Here is a 20632-nt window from a genome sequence, read left to right on the forward strand (position 1 = left end):
AAATCCAATTGTGTAGCAAAGAAATAAAGCTAAAAACCTTTGACAGGATATGTACTAAACAAGGGCGATAATTTGAATCTAACCTTTCCAGTGGATTTTGTCCCTTTCCAAATGCAAAAATAGCAAACAGTCCATGCAGCGAGAAGACAAAGTGCTAATTCCCAGCGGAGGTCTCCAATGTGTTCAATTCCGTCTGATATGGCCAAAACACGGCGTCTGTAAGAGTGGAATAAAAGTTTGTGAACACAACGGACAGATGTAGACAATATTTTAAGAACATCATTTTATTATTAATTCCTAATATTATTATAGTGTTTGCAAAAACCAACAAATACTGGCTTGCTGTATCTTAAAATGGTCACTGTCCGTTCAACAAACTTTTCATACATCTTGTTTAATATGCTTCTTTCTTGATGTATGAGCCACTTCTTCTCGCCACCCTTGCCTTCTGAACTTATCATTCACTTATAAAATCAGCTAAAACCGATCTTGCTTACTGAAGGATCAGGTTACAGCTTCCCAAGATTATGAACTGTGGACAAGGAATTAGTGCTGTGCAGTCTACCTGATCTCACAGTAGGGGGCCAGACACTGTGCATCACACATAGGGGGCATCACCAATAGGCTGTAAGCCAAACACTGTGCATTATACATCTGTGTGACTGGGGTCCTAAGCAAGCTCCATCTGTGTGCATGTTAATACTACACAACCCCCCCTCAATAAATTGGTAGGATACAGTTTGGATCAGTATTTTGCAGCTTTGGTGCCCCCCGTCTTTATAATGGGGGACTGCTGCATCCTGCTGGTGCATTGGTAATATGATCTGGTTTTGGTAAGGCTGTATCTTTTTGTGTGATTTTTTTTTACTGGGGCAAAGGAGCAAGGAGCCGCAGAGCGATATCGATGGTGCCGCTGATCCGCTGCTGAATTTACAGGCAACCCACTCATTACTGCTATATAATGTTCTTTGTGTCCATCTATGATCCTTCTGCTTTTAAAAATTGGCTACATAAAAATAGGAGAGCAGGAATCCTTCATGTCTTTGTGTGCAGTGTATGCAAGACATCAGAGCAGCTAGTCTCCACCCACCAGCTCAGAGACAATTGAAAATCGAGACAGAGAGGAAGCTTGCAGAGGAGAAAACTGGAGAAAATGTAGAACACAAGTCACATCTCCTGAAATTGCTATGAACAGTAAAGTATACACACTTAACAGCTGGCATTGTTGTTTAGTGGGGATGTATCATATTTATACTTCTCTGGAGATAGTAGTAAGAGCAATAAGGCAAATGGGAAATTTTTAAATTACTCCATAACAATTTTTCTATTTTCTTTAAGCCTCACTAAGACTTAAGGTACCGTCACACTAAGCGACTTTGCAGCGAGAACGATGATGATCTGTGATGTTGCAGCGTCCTGGATAGCGATCTCGTTGTGTTTGACACGCAGCAGCGATCTGGATCCCGCTGTGATATCGCTGGTCAGAGCTAGAAGTCCAGAACTTTATTTCGTCGCTGATCACCCGCTGTCATCGCTGGATCGGTGTGTGTGACACCGATCCAGCGATGTGTTCACTTGTAACCAGGGTAAATATCGGGTTACTAAGCGCAGGGCCACGCTTAGTAAACCGATATTTACCCTGGTTACCATTGTAAAAGTAAAAAAAACCCACTACATACTCACCTTCTGATGTCTGTCACGTCCCCCGCCGGCGGCTTCCCTGCACTGAATGTGTCAGCGCTGGCCGGCCGTAAAGCAGAGCACAGCGGTGACGTCACCGCTGCTGCCGGCACTGACACATTCAGTCAGTGCAGGAAGCTCTCGGCAGCAGCGCGTAACCCTGTGGACGCCGGGGGACGTGACAGACATCAGAAGGTGAGTATGTAGTGTTTTTTTTTTACTTTTACAATGGTAACCAGGGTAAATATTGGGTTACTAAGTGCGGCCCTGCACTTAGTAACCCGATGTTTACCCTGGTTACCCAGGTGCTGCAGGGGGACTTCGGCATCGTTGAAGACAGTTTCAACAATGCCGAAGTTGTTCCCCTGATCGTTGGTCACTGGAGAGAGCTGTCTGTGTGACAGCTCCCCAGCGACCACACAACGACTTACCAACGATCGCATCGCTGGTCGTGATCGTTGGTAAGTCGTTAAGTGTAACGGTACCTTTAGTCAGGCTATAAGTCTGCACCCACTGAGATCTGGGGATCACATCCTAATTAGTCATGCATGCTTAACCTCCTGCTGTGCGCACACAAACACCTCACACAGTGCTAGCCAGAGGAACCTATTGTCCTGCTTGCAGAAACATGCTTTTCCCATTGAAGTAACTTTATCTCCAAAAATAAAATATATTGATGTTCTGATGACTCTGTTTGTTACCCCTTCATGGTTAAAGGGAATCTGTCACCCCAAAATTTGCCTATAAACTAAGGGTACCGTCACATTAAGCGACGCTGCAGCGATATAGACAACGATGCCGATCGCTGCAGCGTCGCTGTTTCATCGTTGTGTGGTCGCTGGAGAGCTGTCACACGGACAGCTCTCCAGCGACCAACGATGCCGAAGTCCCCGGGTAACCAGGGTAAACATCGGGTTACTAAGCGCAGGGCCGCGCTTAGTAACCCGATGTTTACCCTGGTTACCAGTGTATGTAAAAAAAAAAACACTACATACTTACATTCCGGTGCCTGTCGCGTCCCCCGGCGTCCGCTTCCCTGCACTGTGTAAGCGCCGGCCCTAAAGCAGAGCGGTGACGTCACCGCTGTGCTTTGCTTTACGGCCGGCACTGACACAGTCAGTGCAGGAAGCTCTGAGCAGCAGCACGGACGCCGGGGGACGTGACAGACATCAGAAGGTGAGTATGTACTGTTTTTTTTTTACTTTTACAATGGTAACCAGGGTAAATATCGGGTTACTAAGCGCGGCCCTGCGCTTAGTAACCCGATATTTACCCTGGTTACCATTGTAAAACATTGCTGGCATCGTTGCTTTTGCTGTCAAACACAACGATACACGCCGATCTGACGACCAAATAAAGTTCTGGACTTCTAGCTCCGACCAACGATATCACAGCAGGATCCAGATCGCTGCTGCGTGTCAAACACAACGATATCGCTATCCAGGACGCTGCAACGTCACGGATCGCTATCGTTATCGTTGGAAAGTTGGTCAGTGTGAAGGTACCTTTAGGCCACCGGCATCAGGGGCTTATCTACAGCATTCTGTAATGCTGTAGATAAGCCCCCAATGTAACCTGCAAGATAAGAAAAGCAGGATATATTATACTCACCCAGGGGCAGTCCCGGTTCGGGTCCGATGGGCATCGTGGTCCGGGTCTGGTGCCTCCCATCTTCATATGATGACGTCCTCTTCTTGTCTTCCTGCCGTGGCTCCTGCGCAGGCGTACTTTGTCTGCCTTGTTGAGGGCAGAGCAAAGTACTGCAGTGCGCAGATGCCGGGAAAGGTCAGAGAGGCCCAGCGCCTGCGCACTGCAGTATTTTACTCTGCCGTCAACAGGGCAAATCAGTATACCTGCACAGGAGCCGCAGCAGGAAGAAAAGAAGAGGACATCATCGTATGAAGATGGGAGGCCCCGGACCCAGACCTGTGACGGCCATCGGACTGGACCACGTCAGGACTGCCCCTGGGTGAGTATAATCTAATCTGTTTTTCTTATCTTGCAGGTTACATCGGGGCTTATCTACAGCATTATAGAATGCTGTAGATAAGCCCCTGATGCCGGTGGCCTTAGCTTATAGGTGAATTTTGGGGTGACAAATTCCCTTTAAAACGGCACCCTTTGTGGACCTCATAAAGTAATACTGTCCTCTGTTCTGGCCCCCCTTACAGTAACTATGTAGCCCTCTGTGGCCTCATATAGTATTAAGTGGTTTGTGTTGGCATTGAGGGGCAAGGAGTTAGTGGCTCTCTGTTCCACAATACTTTTCAACTGGATGTGCTTTCGAAGACGCACATCCAGTTGAAAATAGTGCTTGCACTTTCAGGCCTCACTACTCCCATGTCTGAAATGTTATGACTGGTCTCAGTCTGAGAGGAGAGATCCCCCCCACTGTCATACAGCTCAGACTGCCACCTTAAGCTCAATCCGCAGCATGATAAGAGTGGCCCTGTGTATGTGTCTATATGTGTCTGTGTCTATATATTTCTGGGACGTAAATTGCAGTCTGTCATGGGTTTTAATAGCATGTTGCGATAATGCATTGAATTTGCATTGTTAGAAATTTATGTCTTTAACAAAGGTTGCATAAAGGTAAAGGGGAATATGTCTGTAATTTACATAGATGTATACTTATCCATATCAAGTGAGAAAAAAAACATGACATTGTACACGAGTTTCTGGGTGATGCATATTTTTGGATTTTTAGCATTAGAGCAAAAGCCAGTAGACATGCTCACAGCAGAGTTATCCTGAAGTTACATTAATGTTTTAATGCAGTTTGTGTCAGTTCTGATTGAGTTACCATGTTGTGCATCACTGCGTATGGCTCAGAGAGGGGTCACTTAGAACCAAATGTTTCCAATTCAATCAGCATCATTTTCCTTCTTTTAACTCTCAGCTTTGTGAGAAAAGCAAAAATTTATTTCATTTCTTTATTTCTTTCAGTTTTTATATTTTTTAATTGAAGCTGTAAACATATAAAATCCATTTCCTTATAATTTATACATAGAACATTCCGATCTTTGTGAATAAAAGCAATTATTTAAGAAACTAATCTCTGCTTCTAATCTTTGTATAATCCACAGGAGGGAGCGCTGTGAAAGGAGAAGAGTTTCCTTGAGAAAGAAGTTCATGGAGGACCAGAAGGAGACAATGGTTAGTATTTGGTATACTCCTGTATGTAGTCTGTGTCCAGCACAGGAGTAGCAGCAAAGCAGAGATGGGTGAAAGTTGCAGAGAGGCAAAAACAGTAGAAAGGTTTAGAAAAGTCTTGGTGGATGAGACGAACCAGTGGACGAGCAGTCAAGCGTCCAGGTCCTCACCAATTGTACCCAAGATTCACAAAATATTTGCAGCAGCACAACCAAGTTGGCCGAACCCTTGTTATTCCCCCCAAAAGTAGCGACAAGCACTTGCCGAAAGGCCCAGCCATGCCCTGCAAAAATCTGGTGAGCAGAGCAGCACGGTGGCTCAGTGGTTATCATTGTTGCTTTGCAGCGCTGGGGTCCTAGGTTCAAATCCCACCAAGGACAACATCTGCAAGGAGTTTGTATGTTCTCCCTATTTTTGTGTGGGTTTCCCGCACTTCAGAGACATAGTGATATGGATTTAAGATTGTGAGCACTGAAGGGGACAGTGAAGATTATGTCTGTGAAATTAAATGTGCTATATAAGGGATTAAAAAACCCACTGACACCGGATTAAGATTATTGACTGTTACTTTTTTGTTATTATCCAAGATTGTTCCCAGAGACATCTAAGCTAACATCTCTGCTAAAACAAAAGAGATGGTTTACTGTTGTGAATTCTGCTTTTGGGCTCCCTCCGGTGGTTGTAGGTGGTAATGCAGTTGCCCCTGAGTTGCAGTCCTGGTCAGGTGTATCTGCTGATTGCAGTCCTGAATGGGGTATTTAGGCGTGCAGGATTCATTAGTCCTTGCCAGTTGTCAATTGTTGTTGGGAGGTGTTGGACCTCTGCTTGGTTCCTCCTGCCTTTCTGCCAAATCAGCAAAGATAAGTGTCTGTTTTTTTTTCCTGTGGCACACATGCTATGTGCTTCACAATTCAGTGCTATTCTTTGTGTTTTCTTGTCCAGCTTAGATTGTGTCAGTATTTTCTCAGTCTTGTTGGATTCTCTGGAGTCGCAGATATACATTCCATGTCTTTAGTTAGATTGTGGAACTTTTTGTATTATCTGCTGTGGATATTTTTGGAAGGGTTTTAATACTGACCGCCTAGTAATCTGTCCTATCCTTTCCTATTTAGCTAGAGTGGCCTCTTTTGCTAAATCCTGTTTTCTTCCTGCGTGTGTCTATTCTTCTCCTACTCACAGTCATTATTCGTGGGGGGCTGCCTATCCTTTGGGGGTCTGCTCTGAGGCAAGGTAGCATTCCTATTTCCATCTATAGGGGTATTTAGTCCTCCGGCTGTGTCGAGGTGTCTAGGGTATGATAGGCACACCCCAAGGCTACTTCTAGTTGCGGTGTTAGTTCAGGATTTGCGGTCAGTACAGGTTCCACCGACTCCAGAGAAAGTTTCATGTGGCTCCAAGGTCACCAGATCATAACAGTACAACTGGCCCATAATAAGTTAAATGCATCTCAGAAGAAGGGAAGAAAGGTGTTGAGCCATTTTTTTTTCTGTAGTCTGTTTTGTCTTTTCTTCCCTCTTTATTTATGGCTGGCTGAGGAGTCTTGTGCCAGCATGGATGTTCAGGAATTAGCTTCTCGTGTAGACCAGCTTGCTGCTAGGGTACAGGGTATTTCTGATTATATTGTTCAGACTCCTGCTTTATAGCCGAAGATTCCTACTCCTGATTTGTTTTTTGGTGATAGGTCCACATTTTTGGGTTTTAAAAACAATTGTAAACTGTTTTTTGCTCTGAGACCGCGATCCTCCGGTGATTCCATTCAGCAGGTTAAAATTGTCATCTCCCTGCTGCATGGCGATCCACAGGATTGGGCATTTTCCCTGGAATCTGGGAATCCGGCCTTGTTTAATGTAGATTCCTATTTCAGGCTTTAGGATTATTATATGATGAACCGAATTCTGTGGATCAAGCGGAGAAAACCTTGTTGGCCCTGTCTCAGGGTCAAGAGGCGGCAGAATTGTATTGTCAGAAATTTAGAAATGGTCTGTGTTGACTAAATGGAATGATGATGCTTTGGCGGCAATTTTCAGAAAGGGTCTTTCTGAATCCGTTAAAGATGTTATGGTGGGTTTTCCCACGCCTTCCGGTCTGAGTGATTCTATGTCTCTGGCCATTCAGATTGATCGGCGCTTGCGGGAGCGTCAAACTGTGCACGCTGTGGCGTCGTCCTTAGAGCAAAGTCATTGTGGCGACGCTTCTCATGTCATTTCAGTCTGCCCTAAGCGGACAAAAAGGATCGTTAGGTCATTTACTATCAGTACTGTACAACCTAAATTTCTGTTATCGGTGTCCTTGATCTGCTCATTGTCATCATTTTCTGTCATGGCATTTGTGGATTCAGGTGCCGCCTTGAACTTAATGGATTTTGAGTTTGCCAGGCGTTGTGGTTTTCCCTTGCAGCCTTTGCAGAACCCTATTCCTTTAAGGGGGATTGATGCTACACCTTTGGCTAAAAATAAGCCTCAGTTTTGGACACAGGTGACCATGCACATGGCGCCAGCCCATCAGGAAGATTGTCGATTTCTGGTGTTGCATAATTTGCATAATGTTATCGTGCTGGGTTTCCAGTGGTTGCAGGTACATAATCCTGTGTTGGATTGGAAATCTATGTCTGTGACTAGTTGGGGTTGTCAGGGGGTTCATAATGATGTTCCTTTGATGTCAATCTCCTCTTCTTCCTCTTCTGAAATTCCAGAGTTTTTGTCTGATTTTCAGGATGTATTCGTTGAGCCCAAGTCCAGTTCCCTCCCACCGCATAGGGACTGTGATTGTGCGATTGACTTGATTCCAGGCAGTAAGTTTCCTAAGGGCCGACTTTTCAACCTGTCTGTGCCTGAACATACCGCCATGCGGAGTTATGTTAAGGAGTCTTTGGAGAAAGGGCATATTCGGCCATCTTCTTCACCGTTGGGAGCAGGTTTTTTTTTGTTGCTAAGAAGGATGGCTCCTTGAGACCTTGTATTGATTATCGCCTCTTGAATAAGATCACGGTCAAGTTTCAATACCCTTTACCTTTGCTTTCCGATTTGTTTGCTAGGATTAAGGGGGCTAGTTGGTTTACGAAGATTGACCTTCGGGGGGCATATAATCTTGTTCGTATTAAGCAGGGTGATGAATGGAAAACTGCATTTAATACGCCCGAAGGCCATTTTGAATACCTTGTGATGCCATTCGGGCTCACTAACACTCCATCTGTTTTTCAATCCTTCATGCATGATATCTTCCGGACTTATATTGATAAATTCTTGATTGTATATTTGGACGATATTTTGATTTTTTCCGATGATTGGAAGTCTCATGTGGAACAGGTCAGGATGATATTTCAGATCCTTCGTGACAATGCCTTGTTTGTGAAGGGGTCTAAGTGTCTCTTTGGGGTGCAAAAGGTTTCTTTTTTGGGCTTTATTTTTTCTCCCTCATCTATGGAGATGGATCCGGTTAAGGTTCAGGCCATTCATGATTGGATTCAACCCACATCCGTGAAGAGCCTTCAGAAATTTTTGGGTTTTGCAAATTTTTATCGCCGTTTCATTGCTAACTTCTCCAGCGTGGTTAAACCCTTGACTGATTTGACAAAAAAAGGCGCTGATGTGGCGAATTGGTCCTCTGTGGCTGTCTCTGCCTTTCAGGAGCTTAAACGCCGATTTACTTCTGCTCCGGTGTTGCGCCAACCAGATGTTTCTCTTCGGTTTCAGGTTGAGATTGATGCTTCTGAGATTGGGGCAGGGGCCATTTTGTCTCAGAGGGATTCTGTTGGTTCTTTGATGAAACCGTGTGCCTTCTTCTCCCGCAAGTTTTCGCCTGCTGAATGCAATTATGATGTCGGCAATCGGGAGTTGTTAGCTATGAAGTGGGCGTTTGAGGAGTGGCGACATTGGCTTGAGGGAGCTTAGCACTGTATTGTGGTCCTGACCGATCATAAGAATTTGATTTACCTCGAGTCTGCCAAACGGCTGAGTCCTAGACAGGCTCGATGGTCCTTGTTTTTTTCCCGTTTTGATTTCGTGGTTTCGTATCTTCCGGGTTCTAAGAATATTAAGGCTGATGCCCTTTCTAGGAGTTTTTTGAATGATTCTCCTGAGGTCCTTGAACCGGTCGGCATTCTGAAAGAAGGGGTGGTCCTTTCTGCCATTTCCCCTGATTTACAGCGGGTTCTTCAGGAATTTCAGGCTGATAGACCTGACCGCTGTCCTGTGGGGACATTGTTTGTTCCTGACAGATGGAGTAGTAGAGTGATTTCTGAGGTTCACTGTTCTGTGTTGGCTGGTCATCCTGGTATTTTTGGTACCAGAGATTTGGTTGGTAGGTCCTTTTGGTGGCCTTCGTTGTCACGTGATGTGCGTTCTTTTGTGCAGTCCTGTGGGACTTGTGCGCGGGCCAAGCCTTGTTGTTCCCGTGCTAGTGGGTTACTTTTGCCATTGCCGGTCCCTGAGAGGCCCTGGATGCATATTTCTATGGATTTTATTTCTGATCTTCCGGTTTCCCAGAGGATGTCGGTTATCTGGGTTGTTTGTGACCGGTTTTCTAAGATGGTTCATTTGGTGCCTTTGCCTAAATTGCCTTCCTCTTCAGAGTTGGTTCCGTTGTTTTTTCAGCATGTGGTTCGTTTGCATGGTATTCCGGAGAATATTGTGTCCGACAGAGGTTCCCAGTTTGTTTCTAGGTTTTGGCGGGCCTTTTGTGCTAGTCTGGGCATTGATTTGTCTTTTTCTTCTGCATTTCATCCTCAGACAAATGGCCAGACCGAGCGAACTAATCTGACTTTGGAGACTTATTTGAGATGCTTTGTGTCTGCCGATCAGGATGATTGGGTGGCATTTTTTGCCATTGGCCGAGTTTGCCCTTAATAATCAGGCTAGTTCGGCTACTTTGGTTTCGCCTTTTTTTTGTAATTTTGGTTTTCATCCTCGTTTTTCTTCTGGGCAGGTTGAGCCTTCTGACTGTCCTGGTGTGGATTCTGTGGTTGACAGGTTGCAGCAGATTTGGGCTCATGTGGTGGACAATTTGGTGTTGTCTCAGGAGGAGGCTCAACATTTTGCTAACCGTCGTCGGTATGTTGGTTCCCGGCTTCGGGTTGGGGATTTGGTTTGGTTGTCTTCCCGTCATGTTCCTATGAAGGTCTCTTCCCCTAAGTTTAAGCCTCGGTTTATTGGTCCTTATAGGATTTCTGAGATTATTAATCCGGTGTCTTTACGATTGGCGCTTCCGGCCTCTTTTGCTATCCATAATGTCTTCCATAGATCTTTATTGCGGAAATATGTGGTGCCCATTGTTCCCTCTGTTGATCCTCCGGCCCCTGTTTTGGTTGATGGGGAGTTGGAGTATGTGGTTGAGAAGATTTTGGATTCTCGTTTTTCGAGGCGGAGGCTTCAGTACCTTGTCAAATGGAAGGGTTATGGCCAGGAGGATAATTCTTGGGTTTTTGCTTCTGATGTCCATGCTCCTGATTTGGTTGATGCTTTTCATCTGGCTCGTCCTGATCGGCCTGGGGGCTCTGGTGAGGATTCGGTGACCCCTCCTCATGGGGGGGGGTACTGTTGTGAATTCTGCTTTTGGGCTCCCTCCGGTGGTTGTAGGTGGTAATGCAGTTGCCCCTGAGTTGCAGTCCTGGTCAGGTGTATCTGCTGATTGCAGTTCTGAATGGGGTATTTAGGCGTGCAGGATTCATTAGTCCTTGACAGTTGTCAATTGTTGTTGGGAGGTGTTGGACCTCTGCTTGGTTCCTCCTGCCTTTCTGCCAAATCAGCAAAGATAAGTGTCTGGGTTTTTTTTCCTGTGGCACACATGCTATGTGCTTCACAATTCAGTGCTATTCTTTGTGTTTTCTTGTCCAGCTTAGATTGTGTCAGTATTTTCTCAGTCTTGTTGGATTCTCTGGAGTGGCAGATATACATTCCATGTCTTTAGTTAGATTGTGGAACTTTTTGTATTATCTGCTGTGGATATTTTTGGAAGGGTTTTAATACTGACCGCCTAGTAATCTGTCCTATCCTTTCCTATTTAGCTAGAGTGGCCTCTTTTGCTAAATCCTGTTTTCTTCCTGCATGTGTCTATTCTTCTCCTACTCACAGTCATTATTCGTGGGGGGCTGCCTATCCTTTGGGGGTCTGCTCTGAGGCAAGGTAGCATTCCTATTTCCATCTATAGGGGTATTTAGTCCTCCGGCTGTGTCGAGGTGTCTAGGGTATGTTAGGCACACCCCACGGCTACTTCTAGTTGCGGTGTTAGTTCAGGATTTGCGGTCAGTACAGGTTCCACCGACTCCAGAGAAAGTTTCATGCGGCTCCAAGGTCACCAGATCATAACAGTTTACATCATTACATTAGTTACATCTGACTTCAGGCCTTTTTAGAGAATATTACTTTCTCATTTTCACAAAACGATAATAAAATTGTACCAGTGGTTGTGATTTCCACCAGTCTCCATTCTACATATGAGTTTTTCCACACTTTGCTTCTTTTTCGTTTGTTGAACTCTCCTCTAAACAATTTGAAACTGTTAACACTGGCTCCAAGTTTCCCTTCTCTCCTCATCATCGGCACATACTCTCAGTCTTGTCCCCTTTCACCAAAGTTCCACAAACTTTTCAAAAAGTTGTCAAAGCTAGCCAAAATTGATGTAAAAATGGCAAAACTTGCTAAATTTTTTGCCCAACTACAAGCTGCGGAAAACTTTTTGCCTACCTACTACCACTTCATGTAAAACAGCTCTGGAGGCAGAGTTATCATCCAGACAACATCCTCACCAGAGCCTGGAATAGGTCATTTACATAAAGTGATAAAAATTGATTTCTCAATAACAACACATCTAATAAGAGACACACAGGTAGGACTGTTTTCACTATTCTATAACCTGTATGTCCATACTAATAGTTTAGATAGGTCCATTGTGGTGACAGATTCCCTCTAAAGGGTTATGGATGGAGTTACTCTGCTATTTTCTAGATGTAGTGACTACCGCTATGTATGTCCAAGGAAGACTTTCTTGAGCTAATGGCCTCAGATAGACTTTACAGTATAACAATACATAATTTAGATGTATTAGATCAATACAAAATGGCTTGAAATGTCATACTTTAAAGGTCATGGTCTACATCTGGTTTTACATTTTATATTTTCTTTTTAGATTTTTTGTCCTTTGTGTCTAGACAGCGTTACCATAATATATATTATGCATTTATTTTATTCTGTGTCTTTCAAATTTGATCTACACCTTTAAACTGAGCACGGTAGCAAATTGCCGGGATGAGATAGGTTTTGAAAGCTGTGTGGTCTTGTTATTTCACTTTCCGAGAGTGCTGTTCTCAAACTGTCTCTAGTATGTAGTTCCCAGCGGCTTGAAGAGCTTAGATTTCTCCTGGGAAGAAAAACGCTTTACTAACTGGGTTTTTCATTTGTAACTAAAAAACATGTTCCTCAAGAGCCCATTTTCTTCTACACAAACTGGAAGACAATGCAATTTGGATTACTGCACAATTTATCTGGGGGCATTCTGAACATTTAAGTTTTCACACAATTATTTGGATGGAATATTTAATATTATGAACAGAATGTAGAGGGAATTCAAGAAATTCAACACTCAGCAAATTGAATGCACATTCGGGTCCAAATTCCATTACAGTTTTTAACATTTCATTTAAGGTATATCATTTGTTAGGAGTTTCTGAAAAAGTAAACAAAACAAGAGAATAAAAGTTAGTTAAAAATATGATGAGATAATGCTGCAGATTTGGGAAAAAAAATTACAATTCTTAGATTAAGAAATCATAACACTTACTTTTTCATCTTTACCAAAAGAAATTACTGACTCTGCCGAAATTCGAATTAGGTAGATTCACTCAATCTTGAATGAAAAATTCTATTTTTTTTGTTGCAAATCAAAGTTGCTTTATTATGTTCGAAGGTTTTTCCAACCATTAAAGTTCAAAGTGTACCTGTCGTTATTTTAGATAACGTTTAAAAAAAAGTTGACATTTGCATGTACAAGAGGAATAACACTGTTTGTGGCAATTATCTGATCTGTGTCATGCATTTTTTACCAGTTTTCCACTCTGCAGGCTCTAGTTATTAACCCCTTCATGACCTTGCCGTTTTTTGCAATTCTGACCAGTGTCCCTTTATGAGGTAATAACTCAGGAACGCTTCAACGGATGCTAGCGATTCTGAGATTGTTTTTTCGTGACATATTGGGCTTCATGTTAGTGGTAAATTTAGGTCGATAATTTCTGAGTTTATTTGTGAAAAAAACGGAAATTTGGCAAAAATTTTGAAAATTTCGCAATTTTCACATTTTGAATTTTTATTCTGTTAAACCAGAGAGTTATGTGACACAAAATAGTTAATAAATAACATTTCCCACATGTCTACTTTACATCAGCACAATTTTGGAAACAAATTTTTTTTTTGCTAGGAAGTTATAAGGGTTAAAATTTGACCAGTGATTTCTCATTTTTACAACAAAATTTACAAAACCATTTTTTTTAGGGATCACCTCACATTTGAAGTCAGTTTGAGGGTTCTATATGGCTGAAAATACCCAAAAGTGACACCATTCTAAAAACTGCACCCCTCAAGGTGCTCAAAACCACATTCAAGAAGTTTATTAACCCTTCAGGTGTTTCACAGCAGCAGAAGCAACATGGAAGTAAAAAATGAACATTTAACTTTTTAGTCACAAAAATGATATTTTAGCAAAAAAATTTTTATTTTCCCAAGGGTAAAAGGAGAAACTGGACCACGGACGTTGTTGTCCAATTTGTCCTGAGTACGCTGATACCTCATATGTGGGGGTAAACCACTGTTTGGGCGCACGGCAGGGCTCGGAAGGGAAGGAGCGCCATTTGACTTTTTCAATGAAAAATTGGCTCCAATCTTTAGCGGACACCATGTCGCGTTTGGAGAGCCCCCGTGTGCCTAAACATTGGAGCTCCCCCACAAGTGACCCCATTTTGGAAACTAGACCCCCCAAGGAACTTATCTAGAAGCATAGTGAGCACTTTAAACCCCCAGGTGCTTCACAAATTGATCCGTAAAAATGAAAAAGTACTTTTTTTTCACGAAAAAATTATTTTAGCCTCAATTTTTTCATTTTCACATGGGCAACAGGATAAAATGGATCCTAAATTTTGTTGGGCAATTTCTCCTGAGTACACCAATACCTCACATGTGGGGGTAAACCACTGTTTGGGCACATGGTAAGGCTCGGAAGGGAAGGAGCGCCATTTGACTTTTTGAATGAAAAATTATCTCCATCGTTAGTGGACACCATGTCGCGTTTGGAAAGCCCCTGTGTGCCTAAACATTGGAGCTCCTCCACAAGTGACCCCATTTTGGAAAGTAGACCCCCCAAGGAACTCATCTAGAGGCATAGTGAGCACTTTAAACCCCCAGGTGCTTCACAAATTGATCCGCAAAAATGAAAAAGTACTTTTTTTTCACACAAAATTTCTTTTAGCCTCAATTCTTTCATTTTCACATGGGCAACAGGATAAAATGGATCCTAAAATTTGTTGGGCAATTTCTCCTGAGTATGCCGATACCTCATATGTGGGGGTAAACCACTGTTTGGGTGCACGGCAAGGCTCGGAAGGGGAGGCGTGCCATTTGACTTTTTGAATGGAAAATTAGCTCCAATCGTTAGCGGACACCATGTCGCGTTTGGAGAGCCCCTGTGTGCCTAAACATTGGAGCTCCCCTTCAAGTGACCCCATTTTGGAAACTAGACCCCCCAAGGAACTTATCTAGATGCATAGTAAACACTTATAACCCCCAGGTGCTTCACAGAAGTTTATAACGCAGAGCCGTGAAAATAAAAAAATAATTTTTCTTTCCTCAAAAATGATTTTTAGCCCAGAATTTTTTATTTTCCCAAGGGTAATAGGAGAAATTGGACCCCAAATGTTGTTGTCCAGTTTGTCCTGAGTACGATGATACCCCATGTGTGGGGGTAAACCACTGTTTGGGCGCACGGCAGGGCTCGGAAGGGAAGGCACGCCATTTGGCTTTTTGAATGGAAAATTAGCTCCAATCATTAGCGGACACCATGTCGCGTTTGGAGAGCCCCTGTGTGCCTAAACATTGGAGCTCCCGCACAAGTGACCCCATTTTGGAAACTAGACCTCCCAAGGAACTAATCTAGATGTGTGGTGAGCACTTTGAACCCCCAAGTGCTTCACAGAAGTTTATAACGCAGAGCCATGAAAATAAAAAATAATTTTTCTTTTCTCAAAAATGATTTTTTAGCCCACAATTTTTTATTTTCCCAAGGGTAATAGGAGAAATTGGACCCCAAAAGTTGTTTTCCAGTTTCTCATGAGTACGATGATACCCCATATGTGGGGGTAAACCACTGTTTTGGCACACGTCGGGGTTCGGAAGGGAAGTAGTGACGTTTTGAAATGCAGACTTTGATGGAATGCTCTGCGGGCGTCAGGTTGCGTTTGCAGAGCCCCTGATGTGCCTAAACAGTAGGAACTCCCCACAATTGACTCCATTTTGGAAACTAGACCCCCAAGGGAACTTATCTAGATGTGTAGTGAGCACTTTGAACCCCCAAGTGCTTCACAGAAGTTTATAACGCAGAGCCGTGAAAATAAAAAATGTGTTTCCTTTCCTCAAAAATATTTTTTTAGCCCAGAATTTTTTTATTTTTGCAAGAGTAACAGGAGAAATTGGACCCCAAAAGTTGTTGTCCAGTTTCTCCTGAGTACGCTGATACCCCATATGTGGGGGTAAACCACTGTTTTGGCACACGTCGGGGTTCGGAAGGGAAGTAGCGACGTTTTGAAATGCAGACTTTGATGGAATGCTCTGCGGGCATCAGGTTGCATTTGCAGAGCCCCTGATGTGCCTAAACAGTAGGAACTCCCCACAAGTGACTCCATTTTGGAAACTAGACCCCCAAGGGAACTTATCTAGATGTGTGGTGAGCACTTTGAACCCCCAAGTGCTTCACAGAAGTTTATAACGCAGAGCCGTGAAAATAATAAATGTGTTTCCTTTCCTCAAAAATATTTTTTTAGCCCAGAATTTTTTATTTTTGCAAGAGTAACAGGAGAAATTGGACCCCAAAAGTTGTTGTCCAGTTTCTCCTGAGTACGCTGATACCCCATATGTGGGGGTAAACCACTGTTTGGGCACACGCCGGGGCTCGGAAGGGAAGTAGTGACGTTTTGGAATGCAGACTTTGATGGAATGGTCTGCGGGCATCATGTTACGTTTGCAGAGCCCCTGATATGCCTAAACAGTAGAAACCCCCCACAAGTGACCCCATTTTGGAAACTAGACCCCCCAAGGAACTTATCTAGATGTGTGGTGAGCACGTTCAACCCCCAAGTGCTTCACAGAAGTTTACAACGCAGAGCCGTGAAAATAAAAAATCATTTTTCTTTCCTCAAAAAAGATGTTTTAGCAAGCAATTTTTTATGTTCACAAGGGTAACAGGAGAATTTGGACCCCAATATTTGTTGCCCAGTTTGTTGTGAGTACGCTGATACCCCATATGTGGGGGTAAACCACTGTTTGGGCACACGTCAGGGCTCGGAAGGGAAGTAGTGACATTTGAAATGCAGACTTTGATGGAATGGTCTGCGGGCGTCACATTGCATTTGCAGAGCCCCTGATGTGCCTAAACAGTAGAAACACCCCACAAGTGACCCCATTTTGGAAACTAGACCCCCGAAGGAACTTATCTAGATGTGTGGTGAGCACTTTCAACCCCCAAGTGCTTCACAGAAGTTTATAACGCAGAGCCGTGAAAATAAAAAATAATTGTTCTTTCCTCAAAAATTATGTTTTAGCAAGTAATTTTTTATTTTTGCAAGGGTAACAGGAGAAATTGGACCCCAACAGTTGTTGCCCAGTTTGTCCTGAGTACGCTGGTACCCCAAATGTGGGGGTAAACCACTGTTTGGGCGCACGTCGGGGCTTGGAAGGGCGGGAGCACCATTTGACTTTTTGAACGCAAGATTGGCTGGAATCAATGGTGGCGCCATGTTGCGTTTGGAGACCCCTGATGTGCCTAAAACAGTGGAAACCCCTCAATTCTAACTTCAACACTTACCCCAACACACCCCTAATCCTAATCCCAACTGTAGCCATAACCCTAATCACAACCCTAACCCCAACACACCCCTAACCACAACCCTAACCGCAACACAACCGTAACCCTAATTCCAACCCTAATCCTAACCCTAATCCCAACCGTAACCCTAATCCCAACCCTAACCACAACTGTAACCCCAACACACCCCTAACCCTATCCGTAACCCTAACCACAAGCCTATTCTTAACCCTATTTCCAACCCTAGCCCTAATTCCAACCCTAACCCTAAGGGTATGTGCCCACGTTGCGGATTCGTGTGAGATTTTTCCGCACGATTTTTGAAAAATCTGCAGGTAAAAGGCACTGCGTTTTGCCTGCGGATTTACAGCAGATTTCCAGTGTTTTTTTGTGCGGATTTCACCTGCGGATTCCTATTGAGGAACAGGTGTAAACCGCTGCGGAATCCGCACAAAGAATTGACATGCTGCGGAAAATACAATGCAGCGTTTCTGCACGGAATTTTCCGCACCATGGGCACAGCAGATTTGGTTTTCCTTAGGTGTACATGGTACTGTAAACCTGATGGAAAACTGCTTCGAATTCGCAGCGGCCAACCCGCTGCGGATCCGCGGCCAATCCACTGCCAATCCGCTGCGGATCCGCGGCCAATCCGCTGCAGATCCGCGGCCAATCCGCTGCGGATCCGCTGCAGATCCGCGGCCAATCCGCTGCGGATCCGCGGCCAATCCGCTGCGGATCCGCTGCCGATCCGCTGCGGATCCGCGGCCAATCCGCTGTAGATCCGCTGCGGATCCGCGGCCGATCCGCTGCGGATCCGCGGCCGATCCGCTGCGGATCCGCGGCCGATCCGCTGCGGATCCGCGGCCGATCCGCTGCGGATCCGTGGCCGATCCGCTGCGGATCCGCTGCGATCCGCGGCCGATCCGCTGCGGATCCGCTGCGATCCGCGGCCGATCCGCTGCGGATCCGCGGCCGATCCGCTGCGGATCCGCGGCCGATCCGCTCTGTGTGCACATGCCATAACCCTACCCCTAACCCTAACCCTACCCGTAACCCTAACCCTACCCCTAACCCTACCCCTAGTTCTAACCCTAACCCTAGTGGTAAAAGAAAAAAAAATATTTTCTTTATTTTATTATTGTCCCTACCTATGGGGGTGATAAAGGGGGGGGTTTATTTATTATTTTTTTATTTTGATCGCTGTGGTAGAACCTACCACAGCAATCAAAATGTACCTGTAACGAATCTGCCAGCCTGCAGATTCGGCGGGCGTACTGAGCATGCGCCCGCCATTTTCCAAGATGGCGGCGCCCAGCGAGGAGACGGCCGGACACCGGGAGGATCGGTAAGTATGAGGGGGTGGTGGGGGGGTGGATCGGAGCACAGGGGGGGGGATCGGAGGACGGGGGGAGCGGACAGGAGCACGGGGGAGCGGACAGGAGCACGGGGGAGCGAACAGGGGGACGGAGAGGACCGGGCCACATAACGGACGACTGGGGAGGAGATCGGGGGCGGTGGGGGGGGCCAGTACATGATTTCCAGCCATGGCAGATGCTATTGCAGCATCGGCCATGGCTGGATTGCAATATTTCACCATTTTCATAGGTGAAATATTGCAAATTGCTCTGATTGGCTGTTGCACTTTCAACAGCCAATCAGAGCGATCGTAGCCACGTGGGGGCAAAGCCACCCCCCCTAGGCTGAAGTACAACTCCCCCTCTCCCTGCAGATCGGGTAAAATAGGAATTAACCCTTTCACCCGATCTGCAGGGATGCGATCATTCCATGACGCCGCATAGGCGTCATGGGTCGGGAAGGGGTTATTATTATTATTATTTATTATTATAGCACTATTTATTCCATGGCGCTTTACAAGTGAGGAGGGGTATGCATAATAAAAGCAAGTACAATAATCTTGAACAGTACAAGTCACAACTGGCACAGGAGGAGAGAGGACCCTGCCCGCGAGGGCTCACAATCGACAAGGGATGGGTGAGGATACAGTAGGTGAGGGTAGAGCTGGTCGTGCAGTGGTTCGGTCGATCGGTGGTTACTGCAGGTTGTAGGCTTTTCAGAAGAGGTGGGTCTTCAGGTTCTTTTTGAAGGTTTCGATGGTAGGTGAGAGTCTGATATGTTGTGGTAGAGAGTTACAGAGTAGGGGTGATGTGCGAGAGAAATCTTGTATACGATTGTGGGAAGAGGAGATAAGAGGGGAGTAGAGAAGGAGATCTTGTGAGGATCGGAGGTTGCGTGCAGGTAAGTAACGGGAGACTAGGTCACAGATGTATGGAGGAGACAGGTTGTGGATGGCTTTGTATGTCATGGTTAGGCTTTTGTACTGGAGTCTCTGGGTAATGGGGAGCCAGTGAAGGGATTGACAGAGGGGAGAGGCCAGGGAATAGCGGGGGGACAGTTCTGATTTTCAGTTGTCTATGAGCTGGTGGGTAGAGAGGTGGTTGCTGCTATGATATCTCCCTTACAAAGTACACAGAAATAGAGGAAACCCTGATCTTCTTTCTCTGTGTAGCGCTGTGACAAAATTTGTAGAAACATGGAAGAAATTACACTGCAGGACCAAGCTTAGTGGCTGTAAATCCAACACTTAATGAGATAAAACAGTTGTTTGAAGCTGCAGCACAATCTCAATGTCTCTCACTAGGGTTGAGCGACTTTCATTTTTTTAAGATCGAGTCGGGTTTTGTGAAACCCGACTTTGTCCAGAGTCGAGTCGAGTGCAGTCGGCCGATTATCGCTAAAAGTCGGGGATCGACCGAAACGCGAAACCCAATGCAAGTCAATGGGGAAGCATTGTCGGCAGTGAGTGGAGGCCAGGAAAACACCTACAGTGCCCATTTTAATGCCAAAAACATCCATTCTTGTTTCTGAAGCTTGTCAATCTTAATTAACTTTATAATAATAGTTGGGCATAGGAAATTGGGGGTCATTTGGCAAAAGTTGTGGGGGGAGTAGGGCTGGCTCAAGTTTTTCGTGGGCCCAGGAAATGCGGACTACGTCACGGCGGTGTTGCAGGGAGAGGTAAGTATTTCAACGTTGCAAGTGCTGTGATCCTGAGCAAGCAGGGGGGGCCCACTCGTTCGCATTGGCACTGGCACAGGGCCCCTCAAAGTACGGCGGTGTGTTTGCATGGCGGGGGCGCCTCCCACCAGCAGCGACACTTTTGCGTACTCTGAGGGGCCCTGTGCCAGTGACGTCGCCAACGAGTATGCCCCCCCACCTGATGAAGGAACCTGCACTTTCATCTGCACCTTCCTCTTTGTCCCTGTGTAAGGTGGTATAACATGCGGGAAGGGGAACCTTACTTTCAGCAGGGTCAGATTCTGGCTGTGTAGAGTACAAGGGGAATGTAGTGGTCTAGGTCAATGTACCAGCAGACTCATCTAGCAGTGGCTGGGCAATGGGCAGGATGAGGAGGAAACAGATATAGGGCCAAAGAATAAAGTAGGCTAAATGCAGTTCAAAATTGGTAACAGGACTAAACAGGCGGCATTGCTTTGTTCAGTGGAGTAGCAAACCCAAGAGCAGCAGACACTGTTTCAAGGGCCTAACCACACTAGTAGGCCAAATGCAGTTTAATATCTGATAGTATAGGCTGAAAGCCAGAATGTGGAAGCTCAGCTTTGTTCAGTTGAGGACAACACCAGGCAGGGGCAGACACCTTTAGTAGGCCGGAACAGCCAATTTCATTTTTAAAAATCGTAATTTGGAACAGAAGGTTGAA

At 45.1% G+C, this 20632-nt stretch overlaps 1 protein-coding gene across 4 annotated transcripts in view; it reads right to left on the reverse strand.

Moving 5' to 3' along the window:
- Positions 1-20632, reverse strand: part of SLC6A11 (solute carrier family 6 member 11) — a 342972-nt gene that overhangs the window by 108422 nt on the left and 213918 nt on the right. For all 4 annotated transcript variants that reach the window (XM_077277724.1, XM_077277721.1, XM_077277722.1 and 1 more), the window contains exon 6: positions 84-216. In XM_077277724.1, the coding sequence (XP_077133839.1) occupies positions 84-216 (133 nt within the window). The remainder of the gene's footprint in view (positions 1-83; positions 217-20632) is intronic.

The sequence above is a fragment of the Ranitomeya variabilis genome, chromosome 8 (genome assembly GCF_051348905.1).
Source record: "Ranitomeya variabilis isolate aRanVar5 chromosome 8, aRanVar5.hap1, whole genome shotgun sequence".
Classification (NCBI taxonomy): domain Eukaryota; kingdom Metazoa; phylum Chordata; class Amphibia; order Anura; family Dendrobatidae; genus Ranitomeya; species Ranitomeya variabilis.